General features: G+C 44.9%; 1 protein-coding gene across 3 annotated transcripts in view; it reads left to right on the top strand.

Moving 5' to 3' along the window:
- Positions 1 to 27209, top strand: part of SLU7 (SLU7 homolog, splicing factor) — a 225456-nt gene that overhangs the window by 39643 nt on the left and 158604 nt on the right. For all 3 annotated transcript variants that reach the window (XM_069199379.1, XM_069199377.1, XM_069199380.1), the window contains exons 5-8: positions 7710 to 7874; positions 15097 to 15165; positions 18180 to 18221; positions 20583 to 20714. In XM_069199379.1, coding sequence (XP_069055480.1) covers positions 7710 to 7874; positions 15097 to 15165; positions 18180 to 18221; positions 20583 to 20714 — 408 coding nt within the window. The remainder of the gene's footprint in view (positions 1 to 7709; positions 7875 to 15096; positions 15166 to 18179; positions 18222 to 20582; positions 20715 to 27209) is intronic.

Below are 27209 nucleotides of genomic sequence, written 5' to 3'. Positions count from 1 at the left end.
CTTCGCTCTAGAATGGCAGAGTACATGGAAAAGGCAAACAAAAACCTTGAGGCCAGCCAACAGCTCCAGAAGTTTTGGTATGACCAAAAGGCTGCAATGGTTGAGTTCCAACCAGGGCAGAAAGTCTGGGTTCTGGAGCCTGTGGCTCCCAGGGCACTTCAGGACAAATGGAGTGGCCCTTACCCAGTGCTAGAAAGGAAGAGTCAGGTCACCTACCTGGTGGACCTGGGCACAAGCAGGAGCCCCAAGAGGGTGATCCATGTGAACCGCCTTAAGCTCTTCCATGACAGGGCTGATGTAAATCTGTTGATGGTAACAGATGAGGATCAGGAGGCAGAGAGTGAACCTCTCCCTGATCTTCTGTCATCAGACCCAAAAGATGGCTCAGTAGATGGAGTGATCTACTCAGACACCCTCTCTGGCCAACAGCAAGCTGATTGTAGGAGAGTCCTACAACAGTTTCCTGAACTCTTCTCCCTAACCCCTGGTCAGACACACCTGTGTACCCATGATGTGGACACAGGAGACAGCATGCCTGTCAAAAACAAAATCTTTAGACAGTCTGACCATGTTAAGGAAAGCATCAAGGTGGAAGTCCACAAGATGCTGGAATTGGGAGTAATTGAGCGCTCTGACAGCCCCTGGGCTAGCCCAGTGGTCTTAGTCCCCAAACCTCACACCAAAGATGGAAAGAAAGAGATGAGGTTTTGTGTGGACTACAGAGGGCTCAACTCTGTCACCAAGACAGACGCCCATCCAATTCCTAGAGCTGATGAGCTCATAGACAAATTAGGTGCTGCCAAATTCTTAAGTACCTTTGACTTGACAGCAGGGTACTGGCAAATAAAAATGGCACCTGGAGCAAAAGAGAAAACAGCATTCTCCACACCTGATGGGCATTATCAGTTTACTGTTATGCCCTTTGGTTTAAAGAATGCCCCTGCCACCTTCCAAAGGTTGGTGAATCAAGTCCTTGCTGGTTTGGAGTCCTTTAGCACAGCTTATCTTGATGATATTGCTGTCTTTAGCTCCACCTGGCAGGATCACCTGGTCCACCTGAAGAAGGTTTTGAAGGCTCTGCAATCTGCAGGCCTCTCTATCAAGGCATCCAAATGCCAGATAGGGCAGGGAACTGTGGTTTACTTGGGCCACCTTGTAGGTGGAGGCCAAGTTCAGCCACTCCAACCCAAGATCCAGACTATTCTGGACTGGGTAGCTCCAAAAACCCAGACTCAAGTCAGGGCATTCCTTGGCTTGACTGGGTATTACAGGAGGTTTGTGAAGGGATATGGATCCATTGTGACAGCCCTCACTGAACTCACCTCCAAGAAAATGCCCAAGAAAGTGAACTGGACTGTAGAATGCCAACAGGCCTTTGACACCCTGAAACAAGCAATGTGCTCAGCACCAGTTCTAAAAGCTCCAGATTATTCTAAGCAGTTCATTGTGCAGACAGATGCCTCTGAACATGGGATAGGGGCAGTTTTGTCCCAAACAAATGATGATGGCCTTGACCAGCCTGTTGCTTTCATTAGCAGGAGGTTACTCCCCAGGGAGCAGCGTTGGAGTGCCATTGAGAGGGAGGCCTTTGCTGTGGTTTGGTCCCTGAAGAAGCTGAGACCATACCTCTTTGGGACTCACTTCCTAGTTCAAACTGACCACAGACCTCTCAAATGGCTGATGCAAATGAAAGGTGAAAATCCAAAACTGTTGAGGTGGTCCATCTCCCTACAGGGAATGGACTTTATAGTGGAACACAGACCTGGGACTGCCCATGCCAATGCAGATGGCCTTTCCAGGTTCTTCCTCTTAGAAAATGAAGACTCTCTTGGGAAAGGTTAGTCTCATCCTCTTTCGTTTGGGGGGGGGTTGTGTAAGGAAATGCCTCCTTGGCATGGTTGCCCCCTGACTTTTTGCCTTTGCTGATGCTATGTTTACAATTGAAAGTGTGCTGCGGCCTGCTAACCAGGCCCCAGCACCAGTGTTCTTTCCCTAACCTGTACTTTTGTATCCACAATTGGCAGACCCTGGCATCCAGATAAGTCCCTTGTAACTGGTACTTCTAGTACCAAGGGCCCTGATGCCAAGGAAGGTCTCTAAGGGCTGCAGCATGTCTTATGCCACCCTGGAGACCTCTCACTCAGCACAGACACACTGCTTGCCAGCTTGTGTGTGCTGGTGAGAACAAAACGAGTAAGTCGACATGGCACTTCCCTCAGGGTGCCATGCCAGCCTCTCACTGCCTATGCAGTATAGGTAAGACACCCCTCTAGCAGGCCTTACAGCCCTAAGGCAGGGTGCACTATACCATAGGTGAGGGTACCAGTGCATGAGCATGGTACCCCTACAGTGTCTAAACAAAACCTTAGACATTGTAAGTGCAGGGTAGCCATAAGAGTATATGGTCTGGGAGTTTGTCAAACACGAACTCCACAGCACCATAATGGCTACACTGAAAACTGGGAAGTTTGGTATCAAACTTCTCAGCACAATAAATGCACACTGATGCCAGTGTACATTTTATTGCAAAATACACCCCAGAGGGCACCTTAGAGGTGCCCCCTGAAACTTAACCGACTGTCTGTGTAGGCTGACTAGTTCCAGCAGCCTACCACACTAGAGACATGTTGCTGGCCCCATGGGGAGAGTACCTTTGTCACTCTGAGGCCAGTAACAAAGCCTGCACTGGGTGGAGATGCTAACACCTCCCCCAGGCAGGAGCTGTAACACCTGGCGGTGAGCCTCAAAGGCTCACCCCTTTGTCACAGCACCGCAGGACACTCCAGCTAGTGGAGTTGCCCGCCCCCTCCGGCCCCGGCCCCCACTTTTGGCGGCAAAGCCGGAGAAAATAATGAGAATAACAAGGAGTCGTCACTGGCCAGTCAGGACAGCTCCTAAGGTGTCCTGAGCTGAGGTGACTCTAACTTTTAGAAATCCTCCATCTTGCAGATGGAGGATTCCCCCAATAGGGTTAGGATTGTGACCCCCTCCCCTTGGGAGGAGGCACAAAGAGGGTGTACCCACCCTCAGGGCTAGTAGCCATTGGCTACTAACCCCCCAGACCTAAACACGCCCTTAAATTTAGTATTTAAGGGCTACCCTGAACCCTAGAAAATCAGATTCCTGCAACAACAAGAAGAAGGACTGCCTAGCTGAAAACCCCTGCAGAGGAAGACCAGAAGACAACAACTGCCTTGGCTCCAGAAACTCACCGGCCTGTCTCCTGCCTTCCAAAGAACTCTGCTCCAGCGACGCCTTCCAAAGGGACCAGCGACCTCTGAATCCTCTGAGGACTGCCCTGCTTCGACGACGACAAGAAACTCCCGAGGACAGCGGACCTGCTCCAAAAAGACTGCAACTTTATCCAAAGAAGCAGCTTTAAAGAACCCTGCAATCTCCCCGCAAGAAGCGTGAGACTTGCAACACTGCACCCGGCGACCCCGACTCGGCTGGTGGAGAACCAACACCTCAGGGAGGACCCCCGGACTACTCTACGACTGTGAGTACCAAAACCTGTCCCCCCTGAGCCCCCACAGCGCCGCCTGCAGAGGGAATCCCGAGGCTTCCCCTGACCGCGACTCTCTGAAACCTAAGTCCCGACGCCTGGAAAAGACCCTGCACCCGCAGCCCCCAGGACCTGAAGGACCGGACTTTCACTGCAGAAGTGACCTCCAGGAGTCCCTCTCCCTTGCCCAAGTGGAGGTTTCCCCGAGGAAGCCCCCCCTTGCCTGCCTGCAGCGCTGAAGAGATCCCTTGATCTCTCATTGACTTCCATTGCGAACCCGACGCTTGTTCTAACACTGCACCCGGCCGCCCCCGCGCCGCTGAGGGTGAAATTTCTGTGTGGGCTTGTGTCCCCCCCCGGTGCCCTACAAAACCCCCCTGGTCTGCCCTCCGAAGACGCGGGTACTTACCTGCTGGCAGACTGGAACCGGGGCACCCCCTCCTCTCCATTGAAGCCTATGCGTTTTGGGCACCACTTTGAACTCTGCACCTGACCGGCCCTGAGCTGCTGGTGTGGTAACTTTGGGGTTGCTCTGAACCCCCAACGGTGGGCTACCTTGGACCAAGAACTGAACCCTGTAAGTGTCGTACTTACCTGGTAAAACTAACAAAAACTTACCTCCCCAGGAACTGTGAAAATTGCACTGTGTCCACTTTTAAAATAGCTATTTGTGAATAACTTGAAAAGTATACATGCAATTGAAATGATTCAAAGTTCCTAATGTACTTACCTGCAATACCTTTCAAACAAGATATTACATGTTAAATTTGAACCTGTGGTTCTTAAAATAAACTAAGAAAATATATTTTTCTATAACAAAACCTATTGGCTGGATTTGTCTCTGAGTGTGTGTACCTCATTTATTGTCTATGTGTATGTACAACAAATGCTTAACACTACTCCTTGGATAAGCCTACTGCTCGACCACACTACCACAAAATAGAGCATTAGTATTATCTCTTTTTACCACTATTTTACCTCTAAGGGAACCCTTGGACTCTGTGCATGCTATTCCTTACTTTGAAATAGCACATACAGAGCCAACTTCCTACAATACTTCATGCATTTGCAGTGGCACTGCCCAGATATTATTACCTTTTGACAAGAAGTCGTTGACAGTGTATTTAAGACTCTAGATGTACCATAGTGTAGGCTCTCCTGTTGAGATTTGTGGCAAACATCTTGAAATCTGTTCGATGCCTGGTCGCACTATTCTTGCTGCTGGCAAGGAGATAACATTTCTTCAGAGAAAACAGGAAGTTCATGCTTGTTGTCTCTGTATTGAAAAATCAGAAATGTGCATTACAATGGAACCAGCCACTGTGAGGCTGTAGGATATATGTGAACTGTTGTGTCATATATCATTGATTACAAATTCTGGCTGATACATGACCACTGAGCAGTGCAAAAGGATCTTGTGCCTGAGGATGTGTATGCATACGTCTTGCACTCCACCCTGGATGGTGCACCCTGGATAGAGATGCTTTTGGTTGATAGAAGTTTTATTTGGGCCATTGTTACCAGTGGTCTGTGCTTTTCAGATCAAATATATGGGAGATTGTGCAATGTACTATAAGATGGAATTTGTGCTGCAAATCAGAATGAATAATTGACTGGTGTATTGTTTTGACTTGTTGTAATGTCCTTAAAACAATAAAGTACAAAAAAGAACAACCTCTAAACCTTTATGATGCTGCTTACTCTTAACTAGTGTGGCAGCGTTTTTCCTTGAACATTTTATCAGTTTAACAGACTATTACAATTACATCTTCTGGTCAGAGATCCTGTTCCCGTGTGAGATCTCAACTGTGACCTTGGCTCTTCAAGAAAACACATTTTTGAAGCCAGTAGTGCTCTGTGATCTTCTGTCATGGAAAACTGCCTTCATAGTTTCTATTCATTTATTTTATGTATCGTTTTTGTAAAGTGGTTCTTCCATCGGAATGCACCATGGTGATGAGTTTGCACTTCAGAAGGTCTTGTGAAAGAATCTACTGTTCAAAAGAATAAAGCCAGGTCCTGATTCCTTTCGAAACTTTCAGTAGGTTAGGCTCACTGTGTGCAGTGCCAGAGGACGGAGGTTCGGTGGGTAGGTACTTTCACTGAGAAATCCCAGCCAGCCGACATGGCTCTCTTCACTTTAAGAACGATTATGGGATTCTGATGCAGGGATCTGAGCCTTTGAGATGGATGAGACCAGTTAAATCATGGTGTGAGAGCTATGTTATATTAGCATGCATAGCTTTATGCACTAAGCCCAAAGATTTAAAATTCACCCTTAGCTTCATATTGAACCAGTGTAATGAAAATGAACAAATGTAACATGTTCTGGTCATGTTAAGCCTGTAACTAAACTGGCTGCCGCAATTGTACTACTTGAAGATGGAATTCATGTAGCTGAAGATAATTTGCAGTGTAGTAATCCAGCACGAGACAACGAAGGCAGTCATAGTATGAATTTTGAGAGGAAAACCAAAAAAAGTTCAGGATCCCCTTCAGAGCCTATAGAGGGTACAAACTAGAGCTTGACCACTGCTTTGATTTGAGAATTGAGGGTCAGCTGTGCATTATTTTTGACCCCCAAATATTTAACTGTGGCAGAGGAGTTGGATATTCACATAGACCTTGTCACATCGTAAAATACCTAGATACCCCATTCACGAAGGAAGCTAGCCATTGACTGAGACCACTTGCTCCAGAAGCTGCAAGCATCCCCCAAATATTACAGAAGGCAGCCTTACTGAAGGCATACTCCTGTGAAATGTTCTGTGCAGCTTTGTTCGAACACTACTGCAGTCTATATTTGTGTTTTTGAAGTTTGCAAATTACAGGACAAGTAGTCTGGGTTGAAGGGGTTGCTGTCTTGCTGGACACACTAACTAATTATTTTAGCATTTGAGTAGTTCAGCAGTATTCAGAGTCTGCACTACCTAACAAGGCTGAGTTCCTCTGAACAGATTTAATGGAAGTGAAGCATTATGACACTAGGCAAGTACCTTAGTGCAAATTGAACTGTTAAATTGAAAGATTGCCTCATTGAAAATTGGTCAGTACTGTTAATTTAAGACTGAGTATGGAAATAAAAGATGCAAGGACTACATACACCAGTAAGCTAACAGGCCTTAAAGAAGGAAGCCTTATTGAAGGCTAACACCTGTGAAATGTATGTGGTGCTTTAAGCACACTACCACTCTTGGTTTTTCCATTGCTTGAACATATGTTTATGTCTATATCGAAATATAATGTATGATATGTTTATATATTAAGTTCCTTCCTGTTTTCAATCGTGTTATTTTACCAGCATATTTACATCACTAAGGGCCAGATGTACGAAGCCTTATGCATGTCGCAAACTGCGAAAAATGCAGTTTCCGGCATGCAAAAGGCCGAACGCGATGCTCATCCCCAAGTTGCGCGTCGGTACCGACTCGCAATTTGGGAATGCGACTCGCAAATAGGAAGGGGTGTTCCCTTCCTATTTGCGACCGCATCGCCATTCAAAGTTGCTTTGTGACCGCGAATGCGGTCGCAAACCAACTCGCAGTTACCACCAGTGTCACTGGTGGTAACTCATTCGCAAAAGGGAAGGGGTCCCTAGGGGACCCCTTCCCCTTTGTGAATGCCGAAAAAAATATTTTTTCAGGGCAGGCAGTGGTCCATAGGACCACTGCCTACTCTGAAGAAAACGAAACCTAATGGTTTCGGTTTAGTTTTCATTTTGCAGCTTGTTTTCGTTTAATGAAAACGGGTTGCAAAATGAAGAAAAAAAACTGCTTTATTGACAAAGCAGTCACAGACATGGAGGTCTGCTGACTACAGCAGGCCACCATCCCTGTGAGTGCAGGGACTCGCTATGGGGTCGCAAACTGCGACCCACCTCATGAATATAGACGAGGTGGGTCTTTGTGACCCCATAGCGAGTCGCAGAAGGTGTCTGAGACACCTTTCTGCATCCAATTTTGCGAGTTTCAAATTGCGAGTCGGTCACTCGCAATTTGCAAGTCGCAAAATTGGAGTTTACTACATCTGGCCCTAAGTTTGGTTGTGATTTGGATATTGCTCAGCATTTTGATTTGATGCTGACATGTTCTTCTTTGCCCACCAAAATTAGGGGACCCCTGACGTAGTGGCATAGGTTATTCATTATGTAACAGTCAACTGAATTTTAATCTGTCAATAACAATGGTATTTTTTGTTCTTTTAGAGGCCCCGGAAAGTTGGAGCCAAATTCACTGGAACACATATCGCACCAGATGAGCATTCTCAGCCACAGCTATTGTTTGACTATGATGGGAAAAGGGATCGTTGGAATGGTTACAACCCTGAGGAACACATGAAGATTGTGGAAGAGTATTCCAAAGTGGACCTGGTTTGTTAAGTTTTCTCTTACTCAAAGTAGAACTGAAATCCTATTTCCTGATGAAGATGACAGTTTGTGTCAACAGGTGTTAATCAGGTTTCTTGTTACCTTCGACTATTAATAGGTCTTGATTTACAATGGTGTCTTCTGTAGACTGTTAAAAACCGTTTTTCGCCTCAGCCTGCATTTCAAAGCATTTGCTATACTGTTCATAGCAGCCTGCACATTATGGGATAGATGCAACAGAGCAGCTCAGATACTACAGTAGGAAAATGTAGACCTCTCTGTGTCTAGCACTGGAACTCAAAACATTTAAAATGAAGAGGGTGATCTCTTTGGGTTTGTCTTGGAAGGGAAAGGGGAAGGAGGGTTTGCGAGGCAGGATGATGTGAGTGCCTCTATGTCTGTCATAAACTGACAGAACGGGGAGGTGGGGTCAAAAAAGAGATTCCTAGTTTATCCCCATGCCAGTGAATGCTTTAAATACCCCTGTATGCATTATATGTGCTCCAAGATGACTGGAACTGTGAGAATGCTGAGGACAGCAAGTAAATGGTTGAGAATTGTGGGCAAAGTAAGCTGGTTGTAGATCACTCCTGAACCAGGGATGTTGTTAGCCCAGGTGGCAGGCAGATTGCTCATGCACCATCATGCTGCAGCATACATGACCAAGCAGCCACAAACACTTTTGTGATGAGACAGAACAAGTCACACCTTCTGATGTTTAAAATTAAGAGCTGGTGAAGAACGGTCATCTTAGATCCTCTTTCCACAAAGTGTCCAGTGATTCAGTAGTATTATGAACCTTGCATTCAGCTCCATTTTCCATAGCTGTATTAGTTGTAAACGTATTATCATTTACATTTCTGTGCTGCACCCTAGAGTGTTATCGATGAAAGATGGAGAATAAAGGGCTACTTTTTTTAATTTATTTTTGTTTATTAAACATTTTGCGATACAGAAAAATACAACCAACAAACCTGCCAGTCATCATCATTAGTGTGTTACATACAGTATGCTATTAGGTGTCATACAGAAAAGAACATAAAGCAATAGTCACCATGTCCATATCAATAGGAATTACAAGCCACTAGACTGGATACAGGAGCTCAGAGGGCCACAACACTCTGCCTTAGTGCATAGAGAGGGCAGCCGTGGAGGAAGACAGGGGCAGCGATCTGGGTCATGCCAGTGTTACAAGCATTGCCTCCGTGATGTGAGAGGAAAAGAGTGCGATGTACCCCTGCCGCCACCCACCTCCCAGGGATCATTCACTCAAAATACCTCCTTCTGATACCCTGCTCTGATGTTCCCGAGCCCAACTCACAAACGGATCCCAGATGTCTCGGGGCCTGGATGCAGCTGGCAGTAACTCCCAGAACGTGGTTAGCTGCGTGTGCCCATAAGTTACATCCGCCAGCCAGTCCCTCACCGCGGGCACCCTCCGTCTACCCCAGTGGATCGCCACCCGTCGCTTAGCAAACAGTAGAAGCAATGCATGCAGCTTGCGCGATGGTGGCGGAGTGTCTCTGACATATCCTAGTAGCCCAAGCAGAGGGGAAGGGACGTCCGAGCGGCCCACAATCTGGTTTACCAATACAAAAACCTGAGACCAATAACCCTCCAACCTCGGTCAGGACCATGCTATATGTAGAAAAGGGGCCGAGGCTGACCCACATCGCCAACATTCATCCGTCTCTCTAAGCCCCATTCTTTTCAGGCTGATGGGGGTTCTATAGAACCTATGCAGGTATTTAAAATGTATTAAACGCAACTTGTAGTTTGGCGAAAGCTCAGTAAGCTGCCCACAGCAGAACTCCCACTGTTCCTCAGATATCTCAGGTTGGAGCTCCTCGTTCCAATACAGCATAGATTTAGGCGCCACCCCCGGTGCCATGTTTTGCATATGGCGATAAATACGAGTTACCAGCTTACGGGGAGACGGGGAGCCCACCACTGCCTCTAAAGCTGTAAAGACTGGCGGCGCGTCAGGGAACTCTCTGGATAGTGCCCGGCACGCCGCACGTAGTTTATGGTACAAAAATTATTCGGAAAAAGGCACCGTACCCCCCTCCTCCAGCGCCGGGGGAGGCATGAACTTGCCATTGGGAAAGAGGTCTGCAAAGGTGCGAAGATGCAGCTTGTCGATTAGGTGACCGGCTATCCCATCAGCCACACAAGGCAGCATCGGGTTATGCAACAGAGGGAGCGATGGAGCATACAACAATGGGACCCCCGCCCTCCTGCGCAACTCCTCCCACACCCATTGCAGCGTCCCAGCTGTGTCTACATCCGCTCTAGGGCGCCGTGCTTTGACGCATATCGCCACACCAAGTGGAAGGGGCGCCACCACATCTCGTTCCACTGCCACGTGAGGCTGAAAAGGGACAGGGTGGGTCCAAAAATGCAGGAACTGAGCCTGAGCACAGAGGGCATACAATTTCATATCTGGGGCACCCAGACCTCCCTGTCGCAGTGGTAGTGCCAGCGTGTCCCACGCTACCCTGGCCTGTCCACCTGCCCACACCAGCGCCACCAGGCAGGACCGCAGAGTGGCAAAGAAGTGCGACGTAAGCGGTATAGGTATATTGACGAATAAATAAAGGAATTTGGGTAGCACTATCATTTTTGTCAACGCAATCCGCCCAGTTAACGACAGGGGCAGGGAAGCCCATAATTTCACTTTCTCGCTCAGCCACATCATAGCCCTGCCAAAGTTAAGGCTCCAGATCTCCTGAAGGTTCCGGCTAATCCAAATCCCCAAATATTTGACTTCCTCCGCCTCCCAGCGCAGGGGGTATTCGGAGGACACCTCCGCAGTGCTGTCCGTGAGGGGAAAGATTACCGATTTAGACCAGTTGATGGAGATGCCCGCGAAGCCCTCAAATCGGACAAATTCCCGCAAGATGGGATCCAAGTTGTCCGCAGGATTGATAAGATAAAGGGTCACATCGTCCGCGTATAGTGATATTAGACGGTTTCTAGAACTGAAGCCTATACCTCTTGCAGCATGATGTTGTCTAATCCTAGCTGCCAACGGCTCCATAGCTATGGCAAACAGCAGCGGGGAGAGAGGACACCCTCGCCTAGTTACCACGCAAGACCGGGAACGGTTCAGACACCAGGCCATTTACCCGCACTCTGGCTGTAGGCAAAGTGTAAAGCAGGCAAATTTTCCTAAGCAGCAGCGCACTGAAACCCATCCTTTTCAATATATGGAATAAATAGGGCCATTCAAGAGTATCAAAGGCCTTAGTGGCATCTAAAAACACCACGGCAGCCCTGACCACAGGGTGTAGGTAATGCAATGCGGCGAAGATTGTTTGCAGGTTGTGGGAGGTCGCTCTTCCCGGTATAAAACCGGATTGGTCTGGGAGTGCGATCATCGGCAACATTGGCTGCACCCGGTTCGCGAGCAGCTTGGCTAAGATTTTCACATCTACATTAATCAGAGATAAGGGCCGATAGGAGTTTAGATCGTCAGCAGGTTTATCCGGCTTCAGCAAAGTGATGATCAGCGCCTCGCGCATGGTGGCAGGCAACACCCCCTTTTCTAAGGCCTCCTCGTACACTGCCAATAACCGGGGCGACAGCTCATCCACGTACGCCTTATAGAAAGCTGTTGTCAGACCATCAGGTCCCGGCGCCTTGTCAGGCGGCAAGCTCTTGATAACTTGTGCCACCTCTCCGGCGTCTATTGGGAGGTCCATATATTCTCTGTGGTTATTATTGAACCACACTAACGCAATGGAATCCAGGAAGGATGCAAGCCCCTCCGGACACTCATCCTGGGTGTTGGTATATAAACAAGAGTAAAACTCGGAGAATGCTCCTACAATGTCCTCCTTGTCATGAAGCAGCTCGCCAGCCGTCGTGCGCAGTTCATGAATATACGTCGCGGGACGCGGCGGCCTAATCATATTTGCCAGGACCTTCCCCGGTCTCCCACCCTCGCCGTAACGCCTCGCCTCGCCTCCGCATATTTCCCTAGAAATTTAACCTCCTGCATCGCCTCCTCGTCGTACTCCAATAATTTGGTTTTCAGCAGCCCCGCCACCCCTGACTCTCCAGCCTCTAAGAAAGTGCGTTCGAGTCGTTTTATATCGGCTTCCAGCGCTACCAGGGTGCCCAGTATCGCCCTCAGTACACCCGCCTGTCGGGCTATACACTGGCCCCTGATGACGACCTTGAAGGCCTCCCACAAAGTCGCCTCCGTGTCCACCGATCCCACATTGCGCTCAAAGTAGTCAGTGATATCAGTCCGTATCTCCTCTTTGAACGCATCATCAAGTAATGCGTGAGGCGGAAGCCGCCACGAGAACGCCGGAAAAGGACCACCAGGAAGTAGTAACCTCAACATACAGGGTGCATGGTCGGACAACGAGCGGGGCATGTGCTCTACCTGCGCCGTCCACAGTGCGACGTCAGCCAGAAGTCAAGACGGGACCACGCGCCGCTATAAGCCGATATAGAGGTGCCCTCCCTCAGGTCCCCATGCCTACCCCGCCACACATCAACCAGCGCACCATCCAGCAGTATTTCCCGCAGCGCGGAACTCGCCAACGGATTGAATGTGCGAGCTACCCCTTTCCTATCTGCTTTGTCATCCAGTACTGCATTGAAATCACCTCCCCATACAATTGTATCGCATCCAGTGGTTTTCACATGCCCCCAAAGCTTATGGAAGAAACCTGGGGAGTCAGCATTAGGCCCATACACAGCCACGAATACCACCGAAACTCTGCACACAATGCCCTGTACCAAAACATATCTACCCTCTGGGTCGCATTGAACAGAGCCCTCCCGCCAATCCAACCCGCGACGTATCAGTATCGCCACCCCCCGGCATAGTTGGAATAGATAGCTGAATAAACGTGCCCCCATCTGGTGTGACGCAGTCTTTGGGCAGGGGCGGTGTTCAAATGAGTTTCCTGCAATAGGCAGACAGCCACACAGTGCCGCACCAAATATGCATGTACCAATCTAGCCTTCCTGTAGTCGTTCAGCCCCCGAACATTCCAGGTAAGACAGTTCAAAGTTTTATCCACTCTGGGCATTCCCCACACACATTATGTAAAGTGCAGTAAGACATGTTGACAATGACCAGGCTGTACGCTCAGGACATCACGCGGATAGCATACAATAAAAGTTGGCAGTAAACAACAAAACAAAAACTCCAACCAACCGCCCCCCACCCACTCCAACCCCCCAACCGGGTCGTAGAGTAGCCATCCCCATACTATCCCCAAAGCGACATTTAAATAAACAAGGGAACATTCCCGAGGGGGTGTGGCGATGCCGGCTACTCCCCCTTGTGAAACGGGGTGGCCGGAAGATCTGCAGGGGATCCTAGCCACTCAAAACCTAATAATTTAGATCTATCTAGGATAGCAGATGTCAACGATTGAACACCGGGCATCACAAATGCACTGCCCCTTCCAGCGGATAGAAGTCCACAGTCAAAAAGGAGCCATTCCCCTCAGGATATAGTAGATGGGACCCGCGTTTACTCATTGTCGCAGAGCCTGCTATCCATAGCCTCCGCAGCATCCTTGGGTCGTTGTGCCGATTTGCGGCCCACATGTTTGACGAACTTCATCGCCTCCTTGGCATCAGTGAATATGTGGGCAGACCCCTCAAAGGACACCTTTAACTTAGCCGGATAGAGGAGTGAGTACGGAATCTGCGCCTGCAGAAGAAGTCGCTTTGCAGGTAGAAACTCCCGGAGGGCAGCCTGGACAGCCGGGGTGAAGTCAGGGTAGAAGGAGATGTTATTGCCCTTGTGCGTGATGGTACCTCTTTCCCTTGCCAGTTTAAGGATCAAAGCTCGGTCTTGGTAGTTCAAGATTCTCGCAATTATGGGCCAGGGCGGCGCTCCAACAGGGGGCCTCTGACCCAGCGACCTATGCGCCCTCTCTACCGCAAATACTGCTGAGAGACTAGGGTCAAACAATTCGTGTAGGAGTTCAGTGACATAGGTTTCCATTTTAGTTATGGCAGTGGTCTTAGGGACCCCCGTGACGCGTAGATTATTGCGCCGGGACCGCGCTTCTAAGTCCTCATTCTTCGCACGGATTATTCCCAATAATTTGTCCATATGCAGGAGCCGGTCCTTCGTTTCCACTTGGAACTCATGAAACTCAGATTGGCGAGCCTCAAGCGTGTCCAACCTCGTCTCGTGCGTCGCCACCTGTGTTTTCACAGAGTCTAACTGACTGGTGAGGTTGTCCAGTTTAGTGTCAATATTGCGGAGGCTAGAACGCATCTCAAGCATCAGCATGCGTAAATCTTCACCATGATCGTCTGCGGCCAGGTCGCGCCCCTCCGCCGCCTGGGGCCCCTGCTCCAACTCTCCCTGACGCGTGGAGCGCTTATGGTCAAAGTTCAGCTTCGGCTGCTTAGAATCATGTTTACCCATGGTGAAGAGAGACCCACCGGGTCCCGCCGTGAACCACCAGCAAAGGCCCCCAGCCTCCTCCACAACCGCGTCGCCGCTCCAGCCCAGGCCCCGCCGTCAGCGCACGCCCCGGGCTCAAGTCACGGCTCACCCCCAAACGAGCTCCAGCAGGCGCTTCCGCCAGGTCCGCCCACAGGCTGTGCGGGTCCCGAGCTCCTCCAAGGCGATGGAAGGCGGGAATATCGTACCTCCGCTTATGCCTCACCGCCACCTGTACGTTTTCTGCCGGTCTTGGCAGCTCAGGCTCACCCCGGTGTGAAGGATAATTGCAGGATTTCGGTCCGGCCGGCGGAGCTCACTCAGAGAGCGGCCATCTCGCTGCTCAGCAGGCCACGCCCCCGAATAAAGGGCTACTTGATTGTTTTCCTGTAAACATACTAGATTGGCCCACACACTTGCACTAAAAGTATGATATACTTGAATTATGTGTGTTAAATTATTACCTAAGATACAATCATTTGAAGTTTTATTTTTACATTGTAATGCACTCCTTGCAATCTAAAGAAGTGTTATTCTGTATCATTTGTAATGACTTGTACACCCAATAGCATAAATCAAAGCAGTAACTAATCATTGTGGCTACTAATAGCTCTGGATAGGAAGCTCCTCGATATAAAATATTTTGTATCGTGAACTAGATAAATACATCATCTTGCAAGGAAAGTATGTCAAGTTAGTTGTGCAACTATATAATGTCAACAGAAGATGCAGCATGTTTAGCTATTGTGTACTTCACTCCAAGTGTTTTTCAAAATGTGCTCCTCTTCATTGTAGGCCAAACGTACGCTGAAAGCTCAGAAACTACAAGAGGAGTTGGCTTCAGGAAAGCTAGTGGAGCAAGTGGTGAGTAAAATGGACAAAAATGAACAAAGTAACCAAGAGGATAATTTTCCAGTATTGTCGATAACCTTTTTTGGTGCAAGTACTACATTGTGGTGAAAGAAAGGGGGCATAGAGAAGTGTCAAGGCAACAGAGGGACTTGAGAGTCGGTGAAGCTCAACCAGAGCCTGCAGGTGTGTAATGATGTTAGCATCATATGCTAAGCAGAAATCAGAGTTTTTGTGAACAGCAATTTTCTCTTCAGGCCCTGATATTGCTTTACAAAACCAGTTTTAGTAAGTGGGTAAAATTTTTAAGTAGGATTGTCAATCCACCAGATTATATTCATATAGTATATCCTTGTATGTATAATGATAAAAAGGTTATCTGCATTACTGTTCAACATTCGACTGAAATTATTGTGGATGGAAGTTATTGTGTACGAGTGCTCCAGTACCCAATTATATTTTAATAACCCATCATATTTATGTCTGTGACATCCACAAGGCTGTTACTTCTGTTTTTGAAGTTACACAGGCACATACGTTTAAAACATGGAACCATCAAGAAGGGATAAGAGTTCCAATCATGATGTTCCGTATCCTGTTTCTCTAGCAAGAGGGCTGAGAATCAGCCAATATTCTGTGGGGAATCTAATAATAGAGACCAAGGCACATCACACAGGTGCTTGTCTGTCTTATTTAGGAGTTGATGACTTCTGTTCTTCTGAGGGGCATTTGCCCCAAGACAGAATGCATTATTTTCTCTCCAAGGTTTTCTTCCTTGGTCTCTCCCTGGGTGGTTTATTTATCTCATATCACAACCTCAGCAATATCAGTACCTAATTATTTTTTGCTTCATATATGGCAAAATCAGACATGATCATTCTGGCTCTTGATTTTAGAACAAGAGCTTAATTGTTGGCTCCTGCCGAATATTAAAGTGCTTCTGTTTTTCTCATCCCACTGGTCCTTTGAGAGTGGTATGCCATTCATTATTATGGATTATAATTTCCATAATTGTGATTTCTTTTGTTAATCTTTTTTTTTGTAGTCACTCCCTTGAACTAGAATTCAGTACATTGACTGTTGGGTTTAAGATACCTTGTCCTGGACAAACAGCATACCTAAAAGATGATCTATACATGTCAGGTGACTTGCACCCCCCCTGGCAGCAAGTCTGTCAGGCATCTCAAAAGCAGTCTCTTTTGAAGTTTAAAGAACTGATTTATAATAGGGATGATAGGGAAGTGGCTGAAATTTAGGAGTAAATGCGAAGCTCTGCATTGAAGGAGTCGCCATTTCTTTTCTGATTTTCGCAGTTTTGATTCATCATTTTTATTGATATTACTACTCTGCAATAAAAACAATTTTTAACAGGGGGTTGCTGCTTGACTTAATTGAAAAGTGCATACTGTGTAGACTTTCTTAAGCTACACGTGAAGGCTTAGAAAAACTATAGAATGTCACATTGATGAGATCTAGGTTATTAGATGGACAAATCGGCCTTGATTTGGAACTGTGTGGTCATTGAATATCTTATGCTGTCTGGAGAGAATCCACCAGTGAATTTGTCTCTACCTCTAAAGTCTTCTGCAAGTGTAGAATGCCTTTCAGAAATGGGATTATTTTGCATTACCGCCCAGCTACAAATGGGACCCTTAACCTGTCTTGACTGAACTGTTCACTCAGTTTCAGTTGGTGAGATAAATAGCATCCAAACTTTAGTTGTATGGATTCCAACTATTAAGATAGGCTAAAACATCAGTTCTTCCCACTCCCTTTCTTAACTATTAGAGTTTTTCAAAACAAAATACATTAAATTAATGCTCTTCTCCAGTCTACTTTCTTGTACAGAGCTGGCAATTAAACTCATGAATTGTAGGTTTTGTAGTTGTTTTAAAGGCGGCAGTACTAAGTATTTTAAAAACAAGATTCCTTTTGAAATGCATGCTTTCTGAGTCATGCTGTTTTTAAATTTATTTTCATTTCCTCAGTCCTGTATTATGGCAGAGATTTTCCTTCCAAGTATGACCATGGGGGTGCCACATCCTGTTGGAGTATACAACATTGATTTGGGGGTGGTTAAATGGGGTTGTTCTGCCATTTCCAATGGCATTGGTTGGAGTGATCAACCAGCATTTGTGTCCAAGACTTGAATTGTTATGAGCTGATCAACTTCTACTGTACCACTCAAGTGTCCCTCTTTAGAAGGCACATTCCTGGTTCTTAACTCTACAATTAATTGTATGTTTTCCCAAAATCCACTTATTTTACATCATTCCTCACCGGTCTTGATCTCGTCTTGATCTCGTGCAAGTCTTTCCTCAGCACTAAACCTTCATATCTCTTTTCCAAGTTTGTATGATGTGGGAGACATCTCTGCTGTAGGACTGCACCTTTGGGAAAAGGAAACTGTGCTCATCATTCTTCTCCGTGAATAGAGGATTGTTTGGTAAATGCAGTCAATAGTAATAATTATTAATTGGGTATGCCCACTAATAATTGATTGCATCTGAAAAGCTCAGTCCTGCCTTGCTTACAGAACTGTAGAAAGTCGTTCTTTTGAATGCGCTAGTGCTGTTAACTTACAGTAGCTAGTTTATAAAGCTCTAGGGTTTATAAGTCTCAAATGGCGTATTCTCAACCCAAAAGATATTATTATCTAAATCAGGACTACTTTTCTCAATAATGGCAGTGGAATATCAGCAAAGCATTGTACATAGTCTTAAAAAGTTATTCAAATTTGCTTGAGGTTCAGACTCTCTTCATGCTTGATGACTCTCATATCAGTGAGTTTTACATCTGAAGAACCTTTTAGCACTGTATCCACTTCAAGGTCCAGTACCTCTTTAGTGGTGTTGAAGTGGACTGATGGGTTGTGCAAAATCTCCTAAAAACCTGTACCTAAATGCATGGATATTTGTGTGGGGGGTGTTCATGCTGAGGATCCAGTGTCTTGGAAAATACTGTTTTCTTTGGATTGATACCATTTGTCAACTGAGTGCAGTGATGACACTTTTCTTTATTTTCTTCAGAACTCTTCCAAGAAGCACTGGGGAGAAGACGACTTGCAGACGGTAGTAGCATTCATACACTGGGATCTAATGAAGCATGGGGTGGTCTTTCTCCTTTTTTTCCAGAAAGTTATTCATGTGAGATTTAATTGTAAATGTGTTTTCTCTGATAAGTGGGTTGGTATTTTTTTTTTTATTATTATTATTATTATTATTATGATTAAATCTGATTTACTTAATAATGTTGACATGACATTACAGTCAGCACTGTTACCACACATTATTGGCCATAATGCATGAAAAAGTGGGGACCTACTGAGTTTGGGAGCGGGTGGGCGGGAAGAGAGAAAAACAATAAGCATACCAGTGACTGCATATTTTACTTGAGTAGAGTAACAAATTTAATGACCAATGGGTCAGAGAAGATTGCGTTTAGCAGTGAAAAATTAACATTGAGAGGAGGAAAAGGTTAGAATTTGCCTGGATTCCTACAATAGAAACTGCTGATACCCCTGAAAACTAATTTCACTTTTTCACAAACCTGCCACATTTGATCTTTTTTCCATGTGAACCAGGAAACACAGAGAGGGATGTGAGGAGATTGAGAGAGAGAAAGAAAGAAAGAGAGAGATAGAGAGAGAGAACAGACATATATGTAGCTGAAAAGATACAGGTAAACACAGACTGAGATAGATATGTAGAGATACGAGCAAGGGACATATATAGACAAAGAAAGGGATTAAGAGACAGAGGGACTTATAAAATGAGAGATATATTAAGAATTTTCATTTGTATATCTTTCTCTGTGTGAAACGATGGCCTTCATATTGTTTTGAAATGGCTTCATACTCTTACACAGACACATGAGAAGCCTTATTTCTTTCTCTGAGACTATCAGATATTTTTTAACTTAAGCGTGATGAGTTAATACATATGTGAATGCTCCAGTTAAAGCTGACAAGGTTTCTATTTTTGTTTGTACAGGTGTTAGCACTTGCTCGTGGTCAAGTAATTATTTGAACTTGTGCCTGTAAGGTCGCATTTACTGTTTTAATCAAGTCTTCTGAACGTTTTTTTTATAAGTTTGTTTTAATAAATTATGTCTTAGTGACAGTTTTGTGTTTTTGCCACATGACATTAGAATATGTATGGGTAGGACCTTCTGAGGACTAGATGAATGTTGTATATACCATTAGGAAAAGCTGTTGAATCTTGCGAGTACTTGCCTGTACTTTCTTCTTAGCATCACTGTATGTGTATCAAAACAATGAATGCTAAGGCTCTTCTTTAATATTTCCAAGAAGACTTGTTTTTTAAGAACATATATTTCTTCTGCTGTGTGGTGTTATACCTTGTCTACGAGGGCTTTAGAGATATTTCTCTTTTTTTTTCTATACTTGGGCTTATAGTTTTGAAACAGCTGCTCGTCATATCACAGTGAGTGCTGTAGTGCTACCTGTTTCATAATGGAGGATACATCAAGCCAATAGAGTTGTTTTGTTACTTATGGGGCAGGACTGTGGAGAATAGAAACTATGCTCAGGAATCTAAAAAGGTTAAGTTTTGTCAAACTTACCGAGGTTTCCAATTTACTGACCATATCCTGTTTATGTATGGGTATATGGAGATCACAGATCTACCTAGAAAGCAAGGAATGGTGAACAAGTGTGGTAGCCTGGTATCTGATTAAGGGCTATACCTGATCAGGTGTTTTTCACAACACAGTAAACAAGTGGAGAGTTTTCCATTCTGATGTGCAGAATGTGTTAATGTGGATGTTCACATTTTTTTGTCTTCATACCATGCAACAAAGAAAGTGTACTCTACCACAAAATGCCCTACATGTTTCCTAATGAAAAAATATTTTCCTCGCCAAAAATCAAGTTTAATCCCTGATTTTAGAATTTGCAACCTCCTCCCGTAGTGTTTTATAATTTTGCATGGTGCCAAAACTATCCCTACCTTTTTATATATTTTTTACTCAACATGTTCTCATTCTTAAACGTTTTTGCTTTGTTTCCTTTTTATGATTGGCGCATATGTTATATTTTCATTTCCAGTGCTAAAAAATGTTTGCTAAACATTTCACTGAAATGGACACACAGTTCCTGGAAACAAATCACTAACTAGTTGTTCAAAAAGACATAAAACATGCTTATTTTACATAATATAGATTTACAACAAACTGAAGAAGTGCAAAATGTTGCCTTTTTGGTGTTTTATTTCGAATGCTTATCACATGGACCTATATTTGTTATTTGGACTTGTGCATTGTTCCTCACCTTGGTAACAGGTTGTTCTGTTCTGCTACAGCTACCTCTTAAGAGGTTTGTAAATTTGCTAACTTCCCCAGTACCAGAATCCATTTTTTGACCTGAAATCCTAAATACTGCTGTGTTTTTGATACTTCCAAATCTTTTTCAGGAAAGGGATCACAACAGTGAGGATGAAGATGAAGACAAGTATGCAGATGACATTGACATGCCAGGGCAGAACTTCGACTCAAAGAGGCGCATCACTGTCCGGAATCTTCGTATCCGAGAAGATATTGCCAAAGTAAGTCAGGAGTTTATTTAGATCGTGGTGGTGGGTAGGCCAGTAGTTAAGGAAGTTGTTGTGCACAAAAGATTTGTGTATAGTTTCTGTTTTCCCCCGTAAGTGTTTTTGGAAGATTATGAATGCTAAAGCTTTGTAGACTATGTGTAGCCTTTCAATGAGCACTAAAACCTCTTTAAAATATTTTTTCCAGACAGAACACAGTCACTTGCTCCTAGTGATGTACTTTGTGATCGACTAGAGAACTCAACTTCTCAGTCATAGGCTTTTTGTTAGTTTTCAAAAACAATTATTGTGCCTTTACATGCACAAGATTTTGGTACACTTCTATAGCAGGGAAATAAAACTCTCTGATCATAAAAAAAAGCAGTGTTTGTCATAAGGCAATTTATTCTTTATAAAGTTTTTAATTTTTTTTTAAAGCAAATATCCTAAATTATATTTCACCATAAAAACCCAATTGTAATTTTCCCCCTTATAAAAAGAATAGTCTATTACATAGGAAATGCTGCACAACCCCAGCAAGCATCGCAGTTGCAGCCTCATTCTTTTTTTTTTCCATTTTTGTGAGAGGAATTCCCAAGCACAGGGCTTTGACTTGTGCATGTGGGCACTCTGCTTTTCTAAGAGGAATATGGTCCCAGGGGAGCAGTGTGAACATGTTGCCTGTGTTCTTCAATCCTCACAATTTGTATCTACAACAAATGTGATTTTCTACATGGGTATGGAAGACAGAGGGAGAAATGTTTACTGTTGTTACGTTGATCATAAATTCCTTCAGAATATGACTGGTGTCTACACCAGGTTTGAGTGACCAGCACAGTAAAGCAGACATGAAGGAGCTGTTTTCCAACTTAAGTACTTTAGGCCCTCACTGTTAAATCACAAAGGTCCCTCAGAGGCTTTGACATCTTGTGTAGTTCTTGATTTCAAGAAACACCAATGGCACAGTTAGTCATCCTCTAAGGGGATCTGTGATGTCTGGCTGATACACTCGATCCTGTGAGGGAGCGTGGTGCTTGTTAGTGGACTTAAAAGTCTATTAGACATTGTGTATTCAGTCTGTGTCAAGTTTGTAACATGTTTGACTCATGCAGCCAGGCAGTGACATGAGCTGACGACGCAGATGTACAGACATAAGATGTAAATTGCGAAGTCAAAAAGGCTTGTATCAGAGTGTGGGGACAGGCCTTGAAGGCAGTTTCCAAGAGAGGAGATACCGTGATGTTGAGTCACTTAATCAGATTGCTGAAAAATTGGGGTGAGTGCTTTCCATAGGTCGATGGCGCTAGGCATTGAATACAATATTAATTGAAAACTCTGAGAACCCTGACAGGGAAGTCTGCCCTGAAAAATCATCACAAGTTGAGATTCAAGTACAAACCGTGAAAGTTTATGCAACATTTAGAATCGGTACGGAAGGCAAGAAAATAAATGGTTAATTAATTCAGTCTGGCATCAATTCATACATCAATAGGTGATAATGGCTGTGCGCTTTCTTAGCATTAGCCGGAACCATAGATGCTCCATCGCGAGGTAAATAAGGAGACAAACAGTAAATTGACAGAAGAGCCGCCCAGTTTGAAAGGCAAAGAAAGTCATGACAAATTTCTAAGTATAAAGCCAGATAGTACTCTGACATAGTCTCTGCTTGGCAAGAAAGCAAGGGAAGATCTTGGCTCACTTCCCAAATACAGCATTTTTATATGTTTTTTTTATTTTTTATAAACAAGTTTTTATTGCTTTTAAAGAGAAAAACAGGTAAAGTACACAAGTCTTGGCCTGTTTGGTACCGACTGGAGGGTCAATTCTAATCTGACTCTTCTGTACCCGGGGTACACAGGAATTCCCAAAATTGCATATCTTAATAATGCAGAGAAAAAGGAAGGGGCATGCACACACATTTTTGGGCCAATTTAACCTAGTAATCCCGTTCCTTTCCCCCAGATCTTCTCATATTTACGGGGGCATCCCCTTGGATCGTACACCACCTTTTCTTGGGCTGCACACCAGTCCACCCCCGTCTCCATTTCTGAAGGGAGGGGCCCTTGGCGGTATACCAAGCGGCCGCAATGTCTCTCTTAGCCACCAGCGTGGCTGCTCCGACCAAAGTCTTGTCCGCTCCAGGTCAGTATTTGCAATGTTCCCAAAGCACTGTTCAGCTCTTGGTTTACTCCTTCCCACTACACTCGAATCTCGGGGCAGGACCATATCATATGGAAGAAGTCGGCCTGGCCCCCAGCACACTGTGGGCACTGGGCAGAGCATCGGACACCCATCTGCATTTTTATATGTTTAAAGCATCAGCTGTTCTTTTTTGCATTTGTCACCCCAAGTGGGAAGGGTATGCCCAGACGTGGGTCCCGTGCTCACAATGCCACCAGATTCAAGCTAGCCTGGCTGAAGAGGATTGATACCCCGAAACCGGTTCCAGGATGCTTGTTTCTGGTCCAGGGAGGACCTGGCCTGGCAGTTTCCCTGGACTGTTCCCATGGAGAACAGGGTCAAGACTGATTTGCATGTGGCTGGGTCCAAACTGGAATGGCATGGTGAGCAAAAAAAATGATGGATTAAACCCAGATCTGTGACTGGGGAGAATGTTTGATTTGGTCTACATTCTGTCCATCAACTGTTCTTTTTGCATTTGTCCCCCGAAGTGGGAAGGGTATTCCCAGACGTGGGTCCTGTGCTCACAATGCCACCAGATTCAAGCTAGCCTGGCTGAAGAGGATTGATACCCCGAAACCGGTTCCAGGATGCTTGTTTCTGGTCCAGGGAGGACCTGGCCTGACAGTTTCCCTGGACTGTTCCCATGGAGAACAGGGTCAAGACTGATTTGCATGTGGCTGGGTCCAAACTGGAATGGCATGGTGAGCAAAAAAAATGATGGATTAAACCCAGATCTGTGACTGGGGAGAATGTTTGATTTGGTCTACATTCTGTCCATCAACTGTTCTTTTTGCATTTGTCCCCCGAAGTGGGAAGGGTATTCCCAGACGTGGGTCCTGTGCTCACAATGCCACCAGATTCAAGCTAGCCTGGCTAAAGAGGGGTGATAGCCCAAAACCGGTCACAGGATGCTTGTTTCTGGTCCAGGGAGGACCTGGCCTGGTAGTTTCCCTGGACTGTTCCCATGGAGAACAGGGTCAAGACTGATTTGCATGTGGCTGGGTCCAAACTGGAATGGCATGGTGAGCAAAAAAACTGATGGATTAAACCCAGATCTGTGACTGGGGGAGGATGTTTGATTTTGTCTACATTCCGTCCATCAACTGTTCTCTTTGAATTCACTTCCCAAATACAGCATTTTTATATGTTTAAAGCAGAGAATTTATATTGTCAGCATGGTGTGAAACAAATGATATGTGAGTATATCCTGCAAAAGAAAATGAAAGCACATTTACATTACATAAACAGCCTCCATTTGATTTGAGGAAATGGCCTTTTAACGATACAGTCAAGCTTCCTCCTCTCTCCGAGAACATCATGAACATAATAAAAATACATCCTAGAAATGTGACAAAAAAAGGACTGTACAACTAATTCAGTTAACTACATTTTGAGATACTGAGGGACATATTTACATCCCGCGGTGCACAGGCAAAGAAAAAAGGATACAGGTCAACATTATTGTGCCAGATGTACTCATGTCAACTTTAAAAGCTTTGTTATATTAAATACAGTACCTCTAGTTTATAATCGACCCATTCATGTTAATTAAAGAAACATAATTTTCACAATTTTTTGCTTCATCGGTCTTTGGATGCTCATTGATAGATCATGACATTTAAGTATCATTCCTGATGGACAATGCTTTGTTCCATGTTTCCTCACACTTAAGGTTTAGGATTTGGAAACCTATTACAGTATTTCTTAAAAGGTAAATAGATGCAATATATGACGTTTTTTATTGTCCTTCATAGAGTTAGAGGTTTTTCTCATTTGATGATTTCGGTGTTCATAGTGTTAATGAAGATCCCAGTAGTATTAAGAATAATGTAATTACCTGTAACACTGTTTCTCCATCATTAGAATCACAAACTATTGCTCCCTTATAGAGGCAATGTTACAGAAGTAGTCACAGCTTTAGACCCTTTATTTTCCGGTAGACCATCAAAATGGAGTGTGGCACCAGCTATTGGGATTTTGCAGCAAGAATCTTTTATGGATTCACATGCTGTGCATTAGTCTCCTCCCTTTTCTACTTTTGTTTGTTGGTGAGCGTCGATTGAACCTCCATTTGTGTCCTCTTGTAACATCGTCCTGCTTCCTCTAGATGTTCCCACCTTCGGTAGCCATCTTTAGATTCTTTTTTCCGCCATTGGGTCTAGATGTTTGCAGAGACATCTCCAACACGAGGGAAAACGTCAAATGATTTGCAAGAAATACAACAAGAACTTAATCAAATTAAAAGGACATCCCCCAACAGGGAGCTGCTGAGCGATGAAGTAAGACCGATTGCAATTTTTTATCTCAAAGGATTGCCGCAAATGCCCATTCGAGGGGCCCCCTGCTCAGAGTAATGGAAAAGACACGTTCCAGTTTTACAAAAATTGCCACCATAAATACACCCACAAAGATAAACATCCGGTGTGCAACCTCTGTCTTCCAGTCGAAGACTGGAGCAAAGAATGAAAAGCCTGCTCAATGTTTGTGCCAAACAGCGAGACAAAGAATGGCCCATCACATCTTGCTAGGCCAAAAAACAACACCATCCTTTGAAGAGCTGGAACTTTTGAGCAACAGCAAGAAGAATGTCAGTGGCAGGGACAGAAGGAGAAACTTCAGAGGAAGATCATAGAGGTCGAAGAAGAAGCACTGAAGAAGAGCTGAAAATCTGAGGTAAGAGGCTACATCTTCCTCTAAGACACCTGAGTTGAAAAGATCAGACTCGCTGATACACAAGGGAGTCTCTGTGTCGAAACACTCGCCGTCCACAGAGATGCCCCTTGGAACGGAATCTCATTGAGCTTTTGAGGGTTCTTCAGTGGATAAAAATCTCAAAAAACACATTCTATGTCAAAGGACGGAAAAACAAAGGACTCATCATCGGACGGAAAAACAAAGGACGCATCATCGAAAGCTCAAGATTCACAAGCTGAACGTCGAATCTTGTCGTCTGAGGCATCGGCCAAAGAAACTTTGACGTCAGAGGAAACGCTCGAACCCGAAGAGTGGGTTGTCAAAATTGAGAAAAAAGGCAACGACAAGAAGCCGAAATGTCTGCGCTTCTTTAGAAGAAAAAAGAATTAGATGACAGTCTGAAGGGATTCAGGATTCCACAGAAACCTTCGACAATAGAGACTTCTGAGGTAGAACTCAAGAAAGTCAACCTTCACTCACACGCAAGCTTCAAGAGGAGAGGAGGAAGACCTCTTTTATGAGGAGGAAAATGACCAAAAAGAAATGTATCAGACTTCAGGCGACGGTGAATTCATTGAATCTCAATGGGAAGATTTGGAGGCTGACTCACCAGATGATGAAGTACAGGCTTACCCATCCAAACCCCAACCCCCAGATGATATTGGTATGTACAATTTGGTGATTAAAAATGCATCTGACAAGTTTAATGTTCAACTTGAAGAGGATGAGCCACAGTCATGCTTTCTGTTAGAAACACTGCTGCCAAGTCAGGCAAGAAACCAATAACTTTTTATGCTTCCCAAGCATACCTGATCAATGCAAGGAAGCCTTTAAAGAACCAGCGACTTGCAGAACATTCATGCCATGGGCTGAAAAGAAATCAAAATATTCTTCCAAGGATCTTGTGTACATTAAAGGTACTGTCCTGGCAGACTCCATAATCACTTCAACTACAAGGAAGGGAACTAACATCTCCTTAACCTCGGGACCACATCCAGATAAGGAGACTAAAAGGATGGAACGCATGGGTCGCAGAATCGAGCAGAGTGCTGCAAACCAGTGGCATATTGCAAATTTAAACGCATTTCTTAATAGGCGCCCTCATCAGCATTGGGAGGAAATTGGAGAAATGATGAAACGTCTCCATGAGCAATATAAGAAAAGGACAGCACATCTGGCAAAAAGTGGGAAAAACACAGCTAATACTGGTTTAAAATATGCTCTGGGTGTGGCAGACATGTCTAGTCGCCAAATAATGATGGGGGTCACTCTAAGGCGCCACTCTTGGTTGAGGATTTCAGCGTTCAAAACAAGCTAACATCAACTCAGTTTAATGGACAACAATTGTTTGGTAACTCAGTGGACGAAAGTCTCAACCAACTAAAAAAAGACAATGAAACCGCAAAATCTATGGGTGCACTGGAGTTTCGTGAGGAATATGAAGGGGGACATTTCCTGCAAGAAGGCCAGCCTCCCGGGGTAGTTTCCAGTCTTGGAGTTCTCACTGAGGTTTCCACCCAAACTGGTACAACGCAGCAAAACTGGCAGTGCCAGCTGCAAGGTATGAAACTCCTTTCAAAGAAGAGGGAGAGGTCAGCCAGGGAGAGGAGGCTCAACCACCTGACATAAGTA

This window comes from Pleurodeles waltl, chromosome 7 (assembly GCF_031143425.1).
Source record: "Pleurodeles waltl isolate 20211129_DDA chromosome 7, aPleWal1.hap1.20221129, whole genome shotgun sequence".
Lineage (NCBI taxonomy): Eukaryota > Metazoa > Chordata > Amphibia > Caudata > Salamandridae > Pleurodeles > Pleurodeles waltl.
Note: the sequence above shows the minus strand (reverse complement) of the source record. Positions and strands in the feature narration are given on the sequence as shown.